The 16,158-nt window shown below is 46.2% G+C and overlaps 2 protein-coding genes across 2 annotated transcripts in view; one reads left to right on the plus strand and one right to left on the minus strand.

Annotated features, from left to right (window-relative positions):
- Positions 1–1,199: 1,199 nt before the first annotated feature.
- On the minus strand, positions 1,200–6,812 carry pax4 (paired box 4). The gene is made up of 8 exons (XM_018755852.2): positions 6,761–6,812; positions 6,232–6,290; positions 5,723–5,853; positions 5,403–5,618; positions 5,089–5,182; positions 2,280–2,368; positions 1,863–1,983; positions 1,200–1,370 (listed from the first exon to the last, which is right to left on the minus strand). Exons 2-8 carry the CDS (start codon positions 6,260–6,262, stop codon positions 1,222–1,224), a joined length of 831 nt encoding a protein of 276 aa, XP_018611368.2. The 5' UTR covers positions 6,263–6,290; positions 6,761–6,812; the 3' UTR covers positions 1,200–1,221.
- A 5,258-nt stretch (positions 6,813–12,070) lies between these two features.
- snd1 (staphylococcal nuclease and tudor domain containing 1) overlaps positions 12,071–16,158 on the plus strand; it is a 172,342-nt gene continuing 168,254 nt past the window's right edge. The window contains exons 1-2 of the mRNA XM_029248955.1: positions 12,071–12,315; positions 15,412–15,561. Of these exons, the coding sequence (XP_029104788.1) occupies positions 12,238–12,315; positions 15,412–15,561 (228 nt within the window). The 5' untranslated portion in view covers positions 12,071–12,237. The remainder of the gene's footprint in view (positions 12,316–15,411; positions 15,562–16,158) is intronic.

The following is a 16,158-nucleotide window of genomic DNA, read 5'->3' on the forward strand; positions in this document are numbered from 1 at the left end:
TCCGCTTCCCCTGACTGGTGTGTGCGAGACGGTCCGGCAGGTCCTCCTTTACTGTCCTCCACTCGCTCCAAGTGAGCTTGGCTGTTCGCTTCGAAATATTTAAGTATATAAATAAATAAAGAGCCCTTTCTAAGCGTAGAGCACCCGTGTCAATGGAAAGCGTACCCTCGTTTGGAAAAGGGTTCGTGTCTCTTCGTCTCCGGACGTTCGCGAGTGGAAACTTTGCGGGTCACCAATTGGAAGGATGCGCTTTGCCGTCTGCAAGTTTGCATTAAATCACTGATGTTCCCTTTGATTTTTGTTTTTCTTTAAACTGTCGTCTCAATTTATTTCTCTAGCTCTGCCCCGTTTGCTGCTTTTTAAACGCGAGAAGGCGCTTCCCGGCACTTCGTCTTTGCCAGGCCAGATTGCGGCGCTCGAAGGGGAAAATGAGGGGAGCGTATTGTGTCTGGAGTGACACAGCAGACCACTAACAGATATGCATACCGCACTATCGATGGTGAAATCATGTCTTTCAGCTAATCCATCAAACTCATCGTTAGGAATATGAGCGTTAAGAACTGCCTACCATAAAACTTAAATACCATAAAAATGGGTCCATAGTATGAAGTGTATTTACTGCTCCTGCTAATGAAATACTAATGAAAATGATTACTGTGAATCTGCTGCCCCCTTGTGGCTGCTATGAATGTTGAAAGTGTGTATGATTTGGTGGAGCGCAGATTAACACACCTCCTGTATGAAATATGAAATTATTTTTTTCTTTGCATGATCTCCATTTCTGGATTTTCTTCTCCTTACATTTCATAAACAGCATTTGAGAGCATCGCATTCACTGACGAGACAACAGGATCAGAAGCGATCGGAACGACTGACTGGTTCTTTAATAAATTGCAGAAAATGAACAGGTTTATTAAATATTCCTCAACGCAATATAAAAGTTTTTTCTGATACTCGTTGTTTTTTTGCTTGAATTCAGTGTGACTACGGCTACTTTTTAACACAGGAGATCTGATAACTTCAAACTGTGTTTTTACTAATGCTATTTTTACTATAGTAATTCAGGTGAAGCAGTTCCTCCAGGGTACTACAGCAGAACCCCCCCCCCCCCCCCTTCCATGAGCTGGAAGGCTTCAGGTCCCAGGTGAGATGTGTGCATTTGCTTCTTGCTGCACTCTTACTGGTGGAACCGAGGGGTGTTGCTTGCGCCGATGGACCTCATTAATGAGGGAGCAGAAATGGAGCATAATGTCCCGCGAAGAAAGTTACGGAGGACCAGTCTTCACCGGGACGCGGCGCCGAGGACCACTGCGGGACTGGAAGAGGCGGTCTGCTGGGGAGAGCCTCTGATCCTCGGGCAGGTAGGGCCCCTGCAAACAGAACTGCCGTCTTTAACGAGGGTGCCAAGACTCCAGACGATCTGCCTATTGTCCGAAACCTCTAAATGTTGCTGATCCGAGGCAGGACGGCATGGAGCGGTGGGACAGAATTCCTCCGCTGTGATGCGAGAGCCTGATCCAAAGCTACGGGAAGTGTGTAGTTGCAGTCGTTGCAGCTAAAGGTGACGACAAGTTACTGACAGCGAAAGGGCTTTTACTGTTTCGCACCTGTGATGCACGTTTCATACCTTCCGCAGCATGGAAATGACCCAACACCGGTGTTACTTTTTACCCCAGTGTATAACTGACAGAAAGATCAGGTCAAATTTAGCGCTGAAAAATTTGGAAGAATAATTGGAATAAATGCATAATTGCGCCCTTCACTGATGAGGTAGAGCAATACCCCCCTGAGATGCAACACCCAGCAAGAGGACATGCGGTAACCCCCCCCCCCCGAACGAGTGGATCGGCGAAACACTTCACCTAGTTGGTGCGTCACACCAGGAGGTGCATCCGAAGACACCTGGAGACCACCTGGGTGTGAGTTACGGTGGTACATTTGCAGAGCGGCTTGAGGTGCCGCTGAGAAGTGCTCCAAGTTCTCCTACACGGAGAAGACGACATGTAGCACTAGAGAACTGCGCGTCACACTTTGAACAAGTCTTTGTTTGTGTCCAGTTATGAATATTATATGATGCTCAGTGCATTATTAAAACTGCCATGAATTATTAGAAATCCTTATACATTATTAACCCCGTATAATTATGCAGGTATACGCACCTCCGACTTGCCTGTTCAGTACGAAGTCTAATATGCTCATATACCGTATGTGATTGTAATGTGGGATTTTAAGCTCTGTCTGTGTGTGTGTGTGTGTGTGTGTGTGTGTGTGTTGCTCACCTGAGGAAAGTGTGTGGTCACTCTGGGTAAATGGAGGCCTGCAGTGCTGTGCGGAGTCCAGCGATGAGCCTTGTCCCTAAACGGGGTGTCTGGGGAAGTGAGACAGCGTTCCACAAATGCACGCATGCGCGCACGCACACACACACACACACACACACACACACACACACACACACACACACACACACACACGCGCCGCTGAGACTTCTTCAAAGCACCGACGCACACATTTGCCAAGTTTTCATATGGTACATATGCTTGCACGTTTTTTTAAATACCACCGCAGCTTCTTTCATATATTTCCATGTCACAATTATTATTGCTGTTGTTGTTGTTATTATTATCATCATCATTATTGATGGTGACAGTAATAATAACGGTAAAAATTTAAATTGTCATATTTTATTTATCTGATACTTTTTCCCAAAGCAACTTACAATTATTAGTTTTTAATTCAGAAATTTAGGGTAAGTACCTTGTATAAGCCAGATGTGGGATTTGATCCTGCAACATTTGGGTCTAACCATTACACTACCAGCTGTCTGTTAGTGTTGAGGAAAAAATACATATTTTTTAAAAAACACATTTTAGAACCAACCAATCACTGTCTTCAACTGCTGGTCCCATACGGGGTCGTGGTGAACCGGAGCCTAACCCGGCAACGCAGGGCGCAAGGGGACACACCCTGGATGGAACGTCAGGTTGCTGCACGGCACCCCAAGCGGGATCCGAACCCAAGACCCAGCGCAGAACAAGCGCCGACCAAACCCATTACGCCATCACACCCCCCCTAATTTCAGAACCATAAAAATGAAATAAATTCTTACTGTAAGTGTGACAATTGACGGTCGTCTATAATCATGAGACATGCCAAAATGATGAAAAGAGAAAAGCTGACAATTTTTAGCGCTGCCCAAGAGTTTGGTTTGCGAAGCGTCTACTTTCCGTCCAGCACAGGGCGCTTCTCCGCTTTTCCTGCCGTTGCTACTTTGCTCTTCCGTTTGAAAACCAGACCTTGGAGAGGAATGAGAAAGGAGCCTCGGCGCCTGCGCTCCGTACTCCGTATAGAAAACGCATTTGAGAAGCACAGACGTTTGAAACGTCGTCTTCCAATAAGCATAGCCTGCGCGTGATTGGTTACGTTTTGTAATTGTGTGTTAAAATATCATGAGAAAAGCAGTACGTGGCATGAGGTCGGTAGGGCCCGACTCCACAGTACCTTCCCCGCTCCTTCCGAAAGGTCGGTCTTTGCTGCCGGTTTCTCCCGGGCGAACAGGTCGCGATAGGGGCTCCTCGAAAATTCTACCCGGCGCGAAGGACAGTGTTCGTGAACGTGGTCAAACACGGTTCGATGGTCAGGGATCGTGCCGGCCTCAAGTAATCGCCTCGCAGCTCGATGTAGCTTCCGGTGACGCAGTGGGTTGGACCCCGGTTCCACTCTCTAGTGGGTCTGGGGTTCAAGTCATGCTTGGGGTGCCTTGCGGCAGATTGGCGTCCCGTCCTGGGTGCGTCCCCTTCCCCCTCTGGCCTTACTCCCTGTGTTATCGGGTAGGCTCCGGTTCCCTGTGACCCCGTATGGGACAAGCGGTTCTGAAAATGTGTGTGCGTGCGTGCAGTTAATTAGTTGGTCCGAACCAATGGATCAATGATTCTAGGATAGGCTCTGGACCACCGCAACCCTGGCCGGGACAACCACTTGTTGAAAATGGATGGTCGACTTATTTTATTTACTTTGTTTGTTAGTCCCATCCCGGGTGTACCCCCAGCGATTCCAGGATGGACTCTGGACCACCGCAACCCTGACCAGGACAAGCAGTCACTAAAAATGAATGAATGGATTTTATTTTATTTTATTTTATTTTATAAGGAATTGGTGATCAGGGTTGAGGTATGCCATGCAGAGCACCTTGTTCCAACAGTCCACACTGCTCCTGCGTGAATACGGTGCGATTTCTGTTCTGGTTACTGCTCACTGTGCTGTCTCCTACTCGCTGAGTGTGTCCAGGGACCGACCTGCACTCTGTCTCCAAAGTGATCCCGCTTTCCAACGCATTAGTGGTTACAGCTTTGGCTCCGCAGGTTGCCGGTTCAAATCCCATCTAGCATTGTAGTACTTTAGAGCAATGCACTTCACCCGAAATTACTCCAGTAAAAATTACCAGCTCTGTTAGTGAGTAAATCAGTGCTAGTCCCTTTAGAAAAAAGGGTTGGATAAATGCACTGAAAACAAAGTATATGCAGCATATTTTGCAATTAGATAACTATACATTATATATACACACTGTATATATGTAGTAAAGAAGGCGCAGTGGTGCAGCGGGTTTCGCCGGGTCCTGCTCTCTGGTGGGTCTGGGATTCGAGTCCTGCTGGGGGTGCCTTGCGATGGACTGGGTCCCGCCCTTGGTGTTTCCCCTTCCCCCCCAGCCCTGCGCCCTGTGTTGCCAGGTTAGGCTCCGGTTCACTGCGACCCCCCTTGGGACAAGCAGTTTCACGCTCTGTGTGTGTGTAGTTATATAATTGCAAAATATACAACACATTTCCTGCATAGTATAATGCACTATATATAGTACATAGATTTTTATATATATAAAAAATGCAGTGAAATGTATGCAGGATATGTTGTATATCTTGCAATTATATAAAAATGGATGGATGGATTTCATTTTACTATATTATATATATATATGTATAGTCTGAATATATATAGACATATGTATATTTCTGGAACACATATTTATGTTGCAGAAAAGTAGTTACCCTCAATGTCTGTGGGAAGGGCGGCTTCTGCTCAGAGGTGAGGAGCTCTCACCTGGACACCGTGGAAACCCGACCGGCTGTCCCACCACCCCAAGAGGCACGAGGTCCAGCTGGATGCTCCTCAGAATCCTGTTTATAGACGATACCTAAACACAGGAAGGAGGCCGTGTGCCACGCTTGCATCTCACGCTCCTAAATCTCAGTCTCTCCGCACTTTGTTCAAAGGCAGTATTTTACAAAAACGCTGACGCTGGGGAAAACACTTCCTTAATCTCCACATTTTCAACCACTTGGGTCTTCAAGGGTTAGTGGTGATGTTGTTGCGTCCATCACAATGATTTACTCTTGCGGGATTCATGCACTTACGCTGGGGACTCTGTCCGCTTTGCACACCTTCTCCAACTCCAGTCTCTCCTGGATCTCCCAGGCGAAGATGGAAGGGGTTTCGAACTTGTACTGCGTGATCCTGGCGATCACATCCGGCGTGAGGAGACGGGGTTTGCTGCCTCCAGTTGCTTTGGGGCATAAAAGTCCAGTCTGACGGTATCTGCCGAGGATTTTACTCACACAGCCATTGGACACCTGGGCAAAATAATGCACCAAGAGCAACAGAATATAAATATGTGTGTCATACATGCTTTGAGCCCCTTCCTAGGGAGGATCACTCTGCACTGCACATTTTGTACCTGTAAAATCCTAGATATTTGGCAGGGTCTCACGCCGTTTGAAGCCAACTCAATTATTTTTCTTCGTTTACATGGAGGAAGGGGTCGCCCATTGAGAAATGCCCCTCCTAGTTGATTTATGCAGCTTTTTCCTTCAAAAAAGTAAACAAATATTGACAGAGAAATTAAAAAAAAAAAAATCAGCAAACAAAATCTTTCATAAACACTCGGAGTGTATCTGTATATATAGAGTAAATGATATCACGCATGATAAATTTAGTCTTTTACTGAATTTTGAGCTCCACTGCTTTGATTTTTATTTGTCCAAAGAAAGTTTGATATTACAGTCACCGAAAATGAGCACAACAGAGAATACATTGAACGCGCAAAATAATAAGTAAAACGGATAGGAAAGTCGGTGGAAATAAGTGCGGTACGATAAGGTGTACAGATGATGCCCGAGTCGTGCGTGGCTTCGAAGAGCCTCTGTGAAATGAATGAATATAAATATGAATGTAAAAATGAAGAACCTTGTCTGTTCACGTCCGAATGTTGGTCCATCCTCTGCGTCCAGCGAGTCCTCCGCGTCCTGCGTATGCAATGATAATAATAACAATTATTAGCCGTTGAGCCGGCACCTCTGTCAAAGGTGCCTTTGTAAGATATTCATCTTTTACCCTGTCATTTCAGGGTCAATACTGATTGAGGGTTCCGCAGCAGGAGGTGGGATTCGAACCAATAACCTTCAGGTGAACGTCACAGGGGCTCTAAGCACTGCGCTCCCTGCGGAAAGTGTTCATTCTTCCCAGGACAGCAGGCAGCGTAGTGGTTACAGCTGCTGCCTTTGAAGCCGGAGGTTGCAGGTTTAACTCTCTCGAGCAACGTACTCACCCTCAATTACTCCAGTGAAATTACCCAGCTGGATGAATGGGTAAATAACTAAGTTCACGTTGTAAGTCTTTTTGGAGGAAAGTGTCAGATAAATGAATGAATGAACGCAGTTGTGTGGTTGATAGTGTCTCAAAATCAAATGCAACTCTTACTTTTGGCTTTATTTACCTGCGAACATGTGCAGCAGCGTGTCCCCACGGCCTCTGTCCTTCTCTGGACTCTCGCGGATCTTGAGAAACACTCGAAACGGCTTTCCCCCCCCCCCCGCCCCCGCGTCACCTGTTCCACTCACCTGGCCGCACGCGGGTCTCCTCGCATATATCTCTCACGGTGACGTCATCAGGCGCGAGCGGGGGCGCGCACGGGCAGCGGGGTCTGTGGTGTTCAGGTCGGGCAACCCGCATTCTGAAGACGTGGGTTCGAATCCCACCGCTTTTCTAATACCCTCGACAGAGAAATTTGCCTAGAATTGATACAGTGACTAGAAATTCCCTGCCGTGTAAATGAGGGAAATCGCAGTACAATTTTTACCATGAAACTCTGCAAGTGCTCTTGGGCGAAGGCGTCAAACGAAGTTTAATAGTAATAAATTCGCGCAAACGTATCCAGTATCACGCGGATCTGCGGAATATTAATGGTATAATTACCATTGTCAAGAAACAGTACGCTGAGACCCCCCACGGACAGGCTGTAAAGACACGTGGGTGGGTGCAGTGTGCAGTGTTACTTGGGGGGGGTGTCTCCACTATAATAGAAGAGATGATTATTGCACATCTCTCGCAATAATGGAAAAAGCTCATCTGTGTCGGGAGCGCGTGCCACGCGAAGCTCTAGTTATTTCTGTAACGAAGTGTAAAGAACCCCCTGTCCTTGTCCAGAGGACTGTGCTCGTGGACAGGGCGGCCGCGTGGTTCTTTACACGGTTTCCACCCGGTCTCGGCCCAGCCCGTCGTCGTGGGGCTGCGTCTTCGTTCTCTCCACCTGATATCGGCCGCGTGACAAGGCGACAGCTGCAAGGAGAACGTGGCAGGGTCCGAGAGGGGCCCTTTCAGCACCACGGCTCCGTGGACAGCATTCCTCCGCGGACACGCGTGACAGCTCCCGTCTGCGCGCGCCACTCTTCACGATCGCTTATTACGAGCGCTTATGCGTCGGCCGGTGCTCCACGGGGGCTGCGCGTCCCCGGCGCAAATTGCAGATGTGCGCGAGCTCGCGCGGGTCCCGACTCCCCGCAGGGCTCCCCGACGGTCACGTGACGGCATCAGTCAGTGTTTCGCGCAACCCGGTTGTTTTTTAAAACAAACACTAAAAAACGGCTTTCAACTCGTGTGCCATATGGTAAAGTACATTTGATAAATCATAAATCCATCCAATGCGCTCTTTTATTACATTTTCTTCCAAGCATGAACAAATAAGAGGCCGAGGTTGAGATGTGAGCCACCAATTGGGCCTTTATTTATGAAATAGAGGTCCGCAGAAAAACCTCACAGATGTTTCTTGTCTCACATGCAGATAAATATGTTGTAAACGTTTCAAAGAAAATATTTGAAGAGCAAATATTAGCAAATGAAAATCTATACAAGCCTCGTCGTCGCTTCTGTTTAATGACTAATTTGGCATCATTAGCAAAATCCACACAGATTGTGCCACTACAAAAATACAGCGTTTATTTTAAAAAGCCATATGTTCCCAATTATATATTAACCATGGGTTAACTTATGAGAATTTTTTTCTTTTTTTTTTTTTTTTTTTTTTTTTGCAGCGCAAGAAGGATGGCATATTGAGGATGGTGATCCTGAACACCAGCATCTCCTTGCCAACAGCTGAAGAAAGACACATTATTTATTCCCACTTGGTAAGCAGCCTCGCGCGTTTAACACGAAATTCTAGCGCTTCTTTTGCTGTATAAGAATTAATAGTGAGAAGGAGCGCACGTGCTGCGTGTTTTCAATGAAACAGCAGGTGCGTAATTCTCATAGTGCACAAAAACGAAAGGGCTGGAACGCTTTTCATCTCAGAAAGGGACGCTTTTAAATTAATCCCTTCCTTTAAAAAAAGCAAACACACACAACTTGCGCCTTTTTTTTCCCGAAGGACGTTTTTCTTTACTCTTCTCGGCTTTCCTGGCTCTGGAAAAACAGAGTAAAATCACGTGGGGCCACTTGGTGAACACGAGCACGGCCAGATCTCTCCAAGAAGCACAGCGCTCAGTAGAAATACTCCAGTGCAAACATATATAACGAAGGTCGAGATGCGAACTTCCTTCAAACCGATTCAGTATATTTCCTTCAGTAGATGCCAGTGAGTAAGCGAGAGTTAAAAACAGAGTACTTCACCGGGTTTTTATGACGAGCTCTGCTTCGTGCCCTGGATGGAGCGTCCGCTCGTCATTTGCTCGATGTCACTCGTAATATTGCTCTCCATAAAATATTTCACCGCAACTTCAACACATTTTTCAACATAAAAAGGTCCAGTAATGGGAAGGCTTTGAACGGAAATGCCCCGTTCTTTGGAAAACAGGGTAATGTTCATAAACTGAATTAACAAACAGGGTAAATGTCGTTGCCTCATCATGACTGTATTTATTGCAGAGATGAGATCCATACAAAGCAGAAAACACGTGATGTGGTAAAATACCTGCTAGGCAAAAACAGTAACACTCTTCCTACTAACTGTGAAGGTAATACATAACATAGTCATAATATTTATTACTATTTTTCTTGTCTTTTTTGGTGCGTTGGATTTTAATAACCCGTTTTTTTTTTTTGCTTGGCGCAGCCCTATGCCATATGCGTGCACTTTTCCCCACTTCCACTATCAGCACGTGGACACTTTTTACCATCAGATCACTTTTTACCAGCATCATCCCTGCGCGTGGCCGCAGAGCACAAAATCGTAGGGTTAATTTTCCCGCCGCACACATGAAATTCGGTGTGTATCCTGAGGGTTTTGAGTTCCAGCTCCACTTGGCCCTTCTTTGCTCGGACGCCCTGAACTGTCAGCCCTCGGATAAAAGTGCCAGCTAAGGAGCAACTAAACAGTAATAATAATAATAGTAATAATAATAATACCTCGAAGCTGCGGTTAATAGGCCTGTAACCTTACAATGCGAATCCCCTTCTGCTGTAACCCTGATCCCTGAATTGGTACAGAACCAATCCTCTGTTGTTTGAATCAATAAATCAGTGTAAAGCTAATGCAGTACTGTAAATTTAGTATCCTAAGAGCGTTTTCAGCTAAATAAAGAGCAATTTAAGAAATGGATTTTCTGAATGTGTTTTAATACATGATAGATGACAGATGGATTTAAGGTCCAGCCTGCCAGCTTCAATTCGGAGTTATGTAAATCTAACGACTCCATAGTCCTGCGTTATTTTCCTTTCCCTCACACTGTCGTCTTAATCTCACCTTTAATTGCACGAGTCTCGATCATGAAGGAGAGAAGAGCGGTGGATCGCAAGGATTAGTTCGCTAGTTTAATTCTTATGGGCATTATCATCATCTCGGGCATCATTTGAACGTATTGTGGCCCTCAGACCAAACATACAAGTAGCACTGGACCCCTCTCTCTCTCTCTTTCTCGTTCACCACTTGCCCTCGTGAGGGTCGCGGCCGTCCGGAGCCCATCCTGGAAGCACAGGGCGTTAGGCTGCGGGGAGGATGTGTGGGGTACGCCCCGGGCGGGAGGCCAGTCCATCGCACAGCATTCGGCTTTTTTTAGAATATTCTTTAAGATGTAGGATCGAGAAGCCATTGTTAATTAATGAGATCTGGCACGATGAACATCACCAGGCTGTTATAGTTTCGAAACCATCTCCGAACATCTGTTTGCGCACTGGAGCGTTTCCCTCGTTTCCTCCGAGAACCGCGCGGATCCCTCGTTTCTGCACGAGCACTGACCCTCAAGTGTTCGTTCGTTCGTTCGTTCGTTCTCGTTCTCGTTCTCTCTCTCTCTCTCTCTCTCTCTCTCTCTCTCTCTCTCTCTCTCTCTCTCTCTCTCTCTCTCTCTCTCTCTCTCTCTTCTCTCTCTCTCTCTCTCTCTCTCTCTCTCTCTCACACACACACACACACACACACACACAATGTGACATATCGAAGCACGGGGGGGTTCTGCGCTTTCGCGGGTCACAATATGTCATGGAAAGTCTCGTCTTTCAACAGTATCGCTGTAATCTCAAGTTCATCGAATGAATTAATGAATACATTTCGATGTCAAGTTGCAATATATCAAAATCAATAAAGAGCTCAGCTAAAAAATAATGTATAAAGGGAAACAAATATTTATATATATAATATATATATTTTTTTGTTGAAATATCTGCAATAAATACTTAAGTGTTTTTCAACCAATATACCTCAGAATGAGAAATACATGATATTGCACGTTCATTAGAAATTATCGTATGCATATATCCATACAGAAATCAGGCCAAATTTAATAAATACACGATAATTAAATACTATGACGTGTTATGAAAGAAGAGGGGCTATTTTTCTCATAAGGAATAATGGAAAAAAAAAATATAAATGTTATAAATGTTGATCCATGTGACAATTGATCAGACACATTTAACTTTGCGTGTTCATGTCGGGGCTTCTCTTCTTGTTTGGTCAACTTGATGAGAAGGAAATACACACAAATCGGTGGTGGTGTAAACTTTTAAGAAAAGACACGCGGCAGTGTGAAAAACACTTTTAAAATTTTATACTCATAAGGCAATATTAAAAAACGATGTATCATCATTACTATCGTTTGTTACTTTGCACTTGTTGGAGTCAGAATGCGGGCTCACAGACTTATCTCTGATCATTTATAATGTGACATGGTCACAAGTAGGTGCTACGTATCTGCTAACATAGTACAGCAGAGTAGAGTAGAGTACAGCGGGGCCAGTGAGTGTCCTGTAATAATGCTGGAGCGCTAAAGCACGAGGGCGCCACCTAGTGGTACCCACATGTACTAATAAACACAGTGCTGTGTTAAATACTATGACGTGTTATGAAAGAAGAGGGGCTATTTTTCTAATTACTTTACTTTACTGTGTTTATTTTACTAATAAACACAGTGCTGTGCTGTCCTGTAGGACGTACAGCAACCTTTATCTCCGAAAAGTTACTTTAACATTCAGTGTAAGACGCTTTTTGAAGTAACTGTCCCTAAGACATTTATTTTAGCTCCAGAATCGCAACGACGATGCACGATGACGGTAAACGTGGTAACAGTACGCGATGCCTAAGGTACAGCACAGTGCGACAACTCCCCCCCCCCATTCTCCTCCTCCTCCTCCTCCTCCTCCTCCTCTTCCACCCCCAACTGCCCCCCGAGTGCGGCCAGTCTCCGCTCGTGCGCCGCTCGCTCCCGCTCGTGCTGACGTGTCGCGTCTCGCGCTGCCCCGGAAGCTCTCACGCCTGGCCGCTGACGCAGCGCGCGCAGGACGGCAGCCGCGCGGCAGAGACCCGGCTCTGGCCCGGAACGACTCCGCAGTGTGACGTGTGTGTATGTGTGTGTGCCGTGCATGCTGGGGGCGGCACGCCGCCGTGTGTTTCCGCTGTAAGTGCGCGTGTGCGTGTGCGCAGCTGGGCTCGCTCCCTCTTCCTTTCCACAGACTCGGCTCGTACAGGCGCTCGAACCCGCGATCCCGACTATGGCCTCCTCCGCGTGCGCTCCCGCCCAGGCGAACCCGGCTCCGGCCGCGGCGCTGCAGCGAGGCATCGTGAAGATGGTGAGTGAGTGAGTGAGTGAGCGCGCGAGTCGCGGCACCGCGCGCGGGCGCGCGCGCTTCGTGAAAGTTGAGTTGTTGGCAACTGAGGTGGGAAACGGGAGAGTGGCCGGCGGTGGTCGGACACGCGGGCGGGCGCGCGCACGCACGCACGCACACACACACACAAACTAACATTAACGCCTACCTTAAACACCTGAGTCTGACAGAAACACACACTCAGAGAGAGAAGTTCGACCGGATTCCATTTGGCCATTCATCATGTGAAGAGCAACAGGAGGAGTGTAATTTAAACACACACACACCCGGTGTGTGTATGACCTGTAATTTAACGTCTTCGCTCTCTGCTCGGCTTCGGTACAGAAAACACACTTCAACTTCCATTTTGCGTTTTTTTTTTTTTACCTCAGACGGACGGCTGGCCGTGAGCAACGAGAGGAACCCCACGCGCCTCCAACCGTTAGTCGCAGCTAAGTCATGATCATCGTCGCGGCTGTACACACGATGACCACGACTAGTTAACGAGCTGCACTACTAGTTAGTCCTACTCGTTACGCATGGTGGACGACAGGTGGCGCAGTAGTTACAGCTTTGCCCTTGGACTGTACGGACACGACGGGTTCGACAGCTCCCTAGTAGTAGGGCCCCTGATCAAGGTAGTAACCCCTGAACTGCCACAGTACAATTACCCACCTGTATGAAGGAGTAACTTGCAGTAAGTGAGGTACAAGTGTCCTCTAAATGAATATGTGAATAATTCAGGAAAATATTTTGGGGGGGGGGTCTCTGGAGCCGCTGTGGGCAAAGTGACACGTAACCCTGAGACACACTCTTTTCGCTCTTCACACACAGCTTGTGCGTGGAACGCACTCCTGTGTGGCAGAAGGCCTGCTACTTTCTCTCATGCGCATATGCACTCTCACCCACTCTTTCTTTCTCTCACACACACACTCACACCTGGCCTAGAATAGGAGGGAATCTTCTGCTCTTTAAACGCACGTTTCGACCGACACGTGTGCGCTCTTCTTTTCTTCTCTCGCTCATCATCACGCTTTATTTTTTTCCTTCATTCTTGGTCTTAGTTTTCGGTTTCGTGTCATTGAACAGAAATTTCTTTAATTTCATTATACTTAATTGCACTGATTTATTGTACTGTCGTATAAATCTGTTGTTGTAGTCTGTATTTCCTTTTATACTTATTTTTCTAACCCTTTCCTCCTAAGCAACTCAAAGTGATTTACCCGTCCGTATCGGTAGTTTTTGCTATATCAATACAGGGTAAGAAGTACTGTGATCCGGGGTACTGTGACAGGAGGTGGGATTCCAACCTGGCTTCTTTAATTGCAAGGCTGCAGCTCTAATCACTACGCCACCGACTGCCCGTACAGACCATAGTAAATTTAGAAGTAAAACCAAGACATCAGCAGGCTTTGCAGTCTCGCTGTGTCAGTATGGAATTTGTTTTTCTCCATACTTTGTTGTAATTTATTGTAAATCAGATTTTATAGATTCCATTTTTGGGGTGGGGGGGAATTTAATATTAACAATAGTTTTTAAAACATTCAAATAAGCCTTTAATTATGGTTTTATGATTACACTGAAGCATGTCCATATCTGGGTTTTGGTGTATTTGTGATGTATCTCCTTACTGTACAGTGATTAGACAAGCGGCTTATAAAGGGGCCACATAAAATAAACTTAATATCCTTCAACTTTATAGTTATTTTGGTTTGAATCCTAGAGCGTTGTCTCTGCTTCGGTCATAATTATGCTAATGATCCAGCTTTAGTCTTTTTGTTCCCTCAATGACTAGTCATGGCTCTTGTAGCCAGTACTTTCCAGATGGGGTCCCTCGGCACCATGTGATACTCGCTGAAATCTAACCTCTCTGTGGGATTAGCTAATGGAGTTACTTTTTAACCTAAACGCTACCCGTGTTCCTCTTCTGTCTGGTTTGTTGAACAACTCGCTGAAAGGACTAATTAGTCTGCGCGGCCTCCTCGCAGGTAGCAGTTTACTCGGATAACATTGTTTCCTAAATTCTAGTTGAGGGTGCACAACCCCAACCCGCACATGGTTGTTTGTGAGCCCGAGCTGAGGGTTTCCAGTCTCTTCTGAAGCTTCCTCAAGGACCATCATTTCTATTTATCCGTCGAAGGTGATGTACAGTGCTAGGAAATCAACTTTACGGCAATTTACTGTTTTATGCAGCAGGGTAATCTTACTGTATCTGTTCTGGGTAAGTACTTTTATCAAGTGTACTACAGCAAGAGTGTTGTTCAAACCCAAAGCCTCTAAGCGCTACGCCATCTGAAGGAAGCAGAGTTGCTGGGATGGCATTTTAAGAGTTGTTAGTGTTGTCAGTGTTGTATTGTCCTGGATGGTTGTGTCTGTGCTGCCAGCAGCTGCACTGATCCCAACAGCTGGGGTTTCACTTTAACTTTGAGACATAATTGCTTTTTTCCTTCACTTAGTTACGTTCAGGTTAACTGTACATGTTTCTAAGAGCGACTGCAGATTACATCAAGAATTTGTACCTGCGTATTAGCGTGCTTTCTGTGTTGATCCATCCTTTATCAATACCCATTTACCCTATGCTGGACCGAGGTGGTCCGGAGCCTATCTGGGGATAGCTGGTAACATAGTGGTTAGAGCTGCTGCCTTTTGGACCCAAAGGTTACAGGTTCGATTACGATCTCCAGCAATAGTACCTTTAAACAAGGTACTTACCCTAAATTGGTCCGGTAAAGCTGCCCAGCTGAATAAATGGGTAAATCATTTTAAATAGCTTAAGCGCTGAAAGTTGCTTTGGACAAAAGCATCAGGTAAATGAATAAATGTAAATCTCACAAGAGGTACAGTGGTAGGCCTGGTACACCCTGTAAGGGACGATGGTCCACCGAAGGGCAATCGCATGCGCGCACACACGCAGAGACCACGCTCTCAATGCCACCTTCTCAACACGAGAATGTTTCCAACTTTATTACATCTGTAACAGAGGTGCTGTCGTTTATCGGCATCACTTATTTCGAGACCCTGCTTACCTGGAACTGTCACTGGAGTAATACACTGCGTGTGTATGCTTGCATTCTTTCCCAGATCCTCTCCGGATGTGCCATCATCGTGCGAGGACAGCCGCGAGGCGGACCCCCTCCAGAGCGCCAGATCAACCTGAGCAACGTTCGCGCCGGGGCGCTGGCCCGCCGAGCTGCACAAAGCCAGCCGGACACTAGGGACACCCCCGACGAGGTGAGCAGTGCCATGGGCCGAAGGCTCTTGAGTAACTCACTGCGACACACACCTCTTCCTCCGTCACTGGAGAGGTGAACTTTGTTTAGACCATTGGTTGTTGATAATAGTATTACGGTTTCTCTGGCAAATGGTGGACATGGCGTAGTATTCGCTTGAATTTAAATTTATTATCATATAAATATGACGAAATTCTGCTAATTGGCACATAACTATGGCAGATCTATAAATACACGTTACAGGTCCTCGACTTAGACGTCGGGATTGGCCATCTCGATTTCTTTGTGACATAGTTTTTGGGTTAACAGTTGAAAGATTGATAATAGACATCCCTCACTATATTCATTCTTTTGATTCTGTTAAAGCTTCAGGTAAAGTGACAATATATTAAAGACTTGCTGTTAGAATTCCGTATGTTTTATTTTCATGAACTGGTTGCGCTGTGCAGGGTCTCTGTGTTCCAGAACCTATCCTGGCAACACAGTGGACTGGACCCCGGCCTGTTGCCAGACTTCATTATTTTTTATTAAAGCGAAGCATGAGGTGCAGCATTTGTCAGCATCTTGCCACTTTCATTGTCCTTTAATGTCTGTTCAG

Source organism: Scleropages formosus, chromosome 24 (genome assembly GCF_900964775.1).
Source record: "Scleropages formosus chromosome 24, fSclFor1.1, whole genome shotgun sequence".
In the NCBI taxonomy this organism is placed as follows: Eukaryota; Metazoa; Chordata; class Actinopteri; order Osteoglossiformes; family Osteoglossidae; genus Scleropages; species Scleropages formosus.

What these genes read in the sequence shown, in the direction of transcription:
- pax4 (XM_018755852.2), bottom strand. Translation starts at nt 6,262, where the DNA reads ATGGACCAACATTCGGACGTGAACAGACAAG. An exon ending in AAATATCTAGGATTTTACAG is followed by an intron (nt 5,619 to 5,722) that starts GTACAAAATGTG and finishes TATTTTGCCCAG; the next exon opens with GTGTCCAATGGCTGTGTGAG. An exon ending in TGACCACACACTTTCCTCAG is followed by an intron (nt 1,984 to 2,279) that starts GTGAGCAACACA and finishes TTCTCCGTGTAG; the next exon opens with GAGAACTTGGAGCACTTCTC.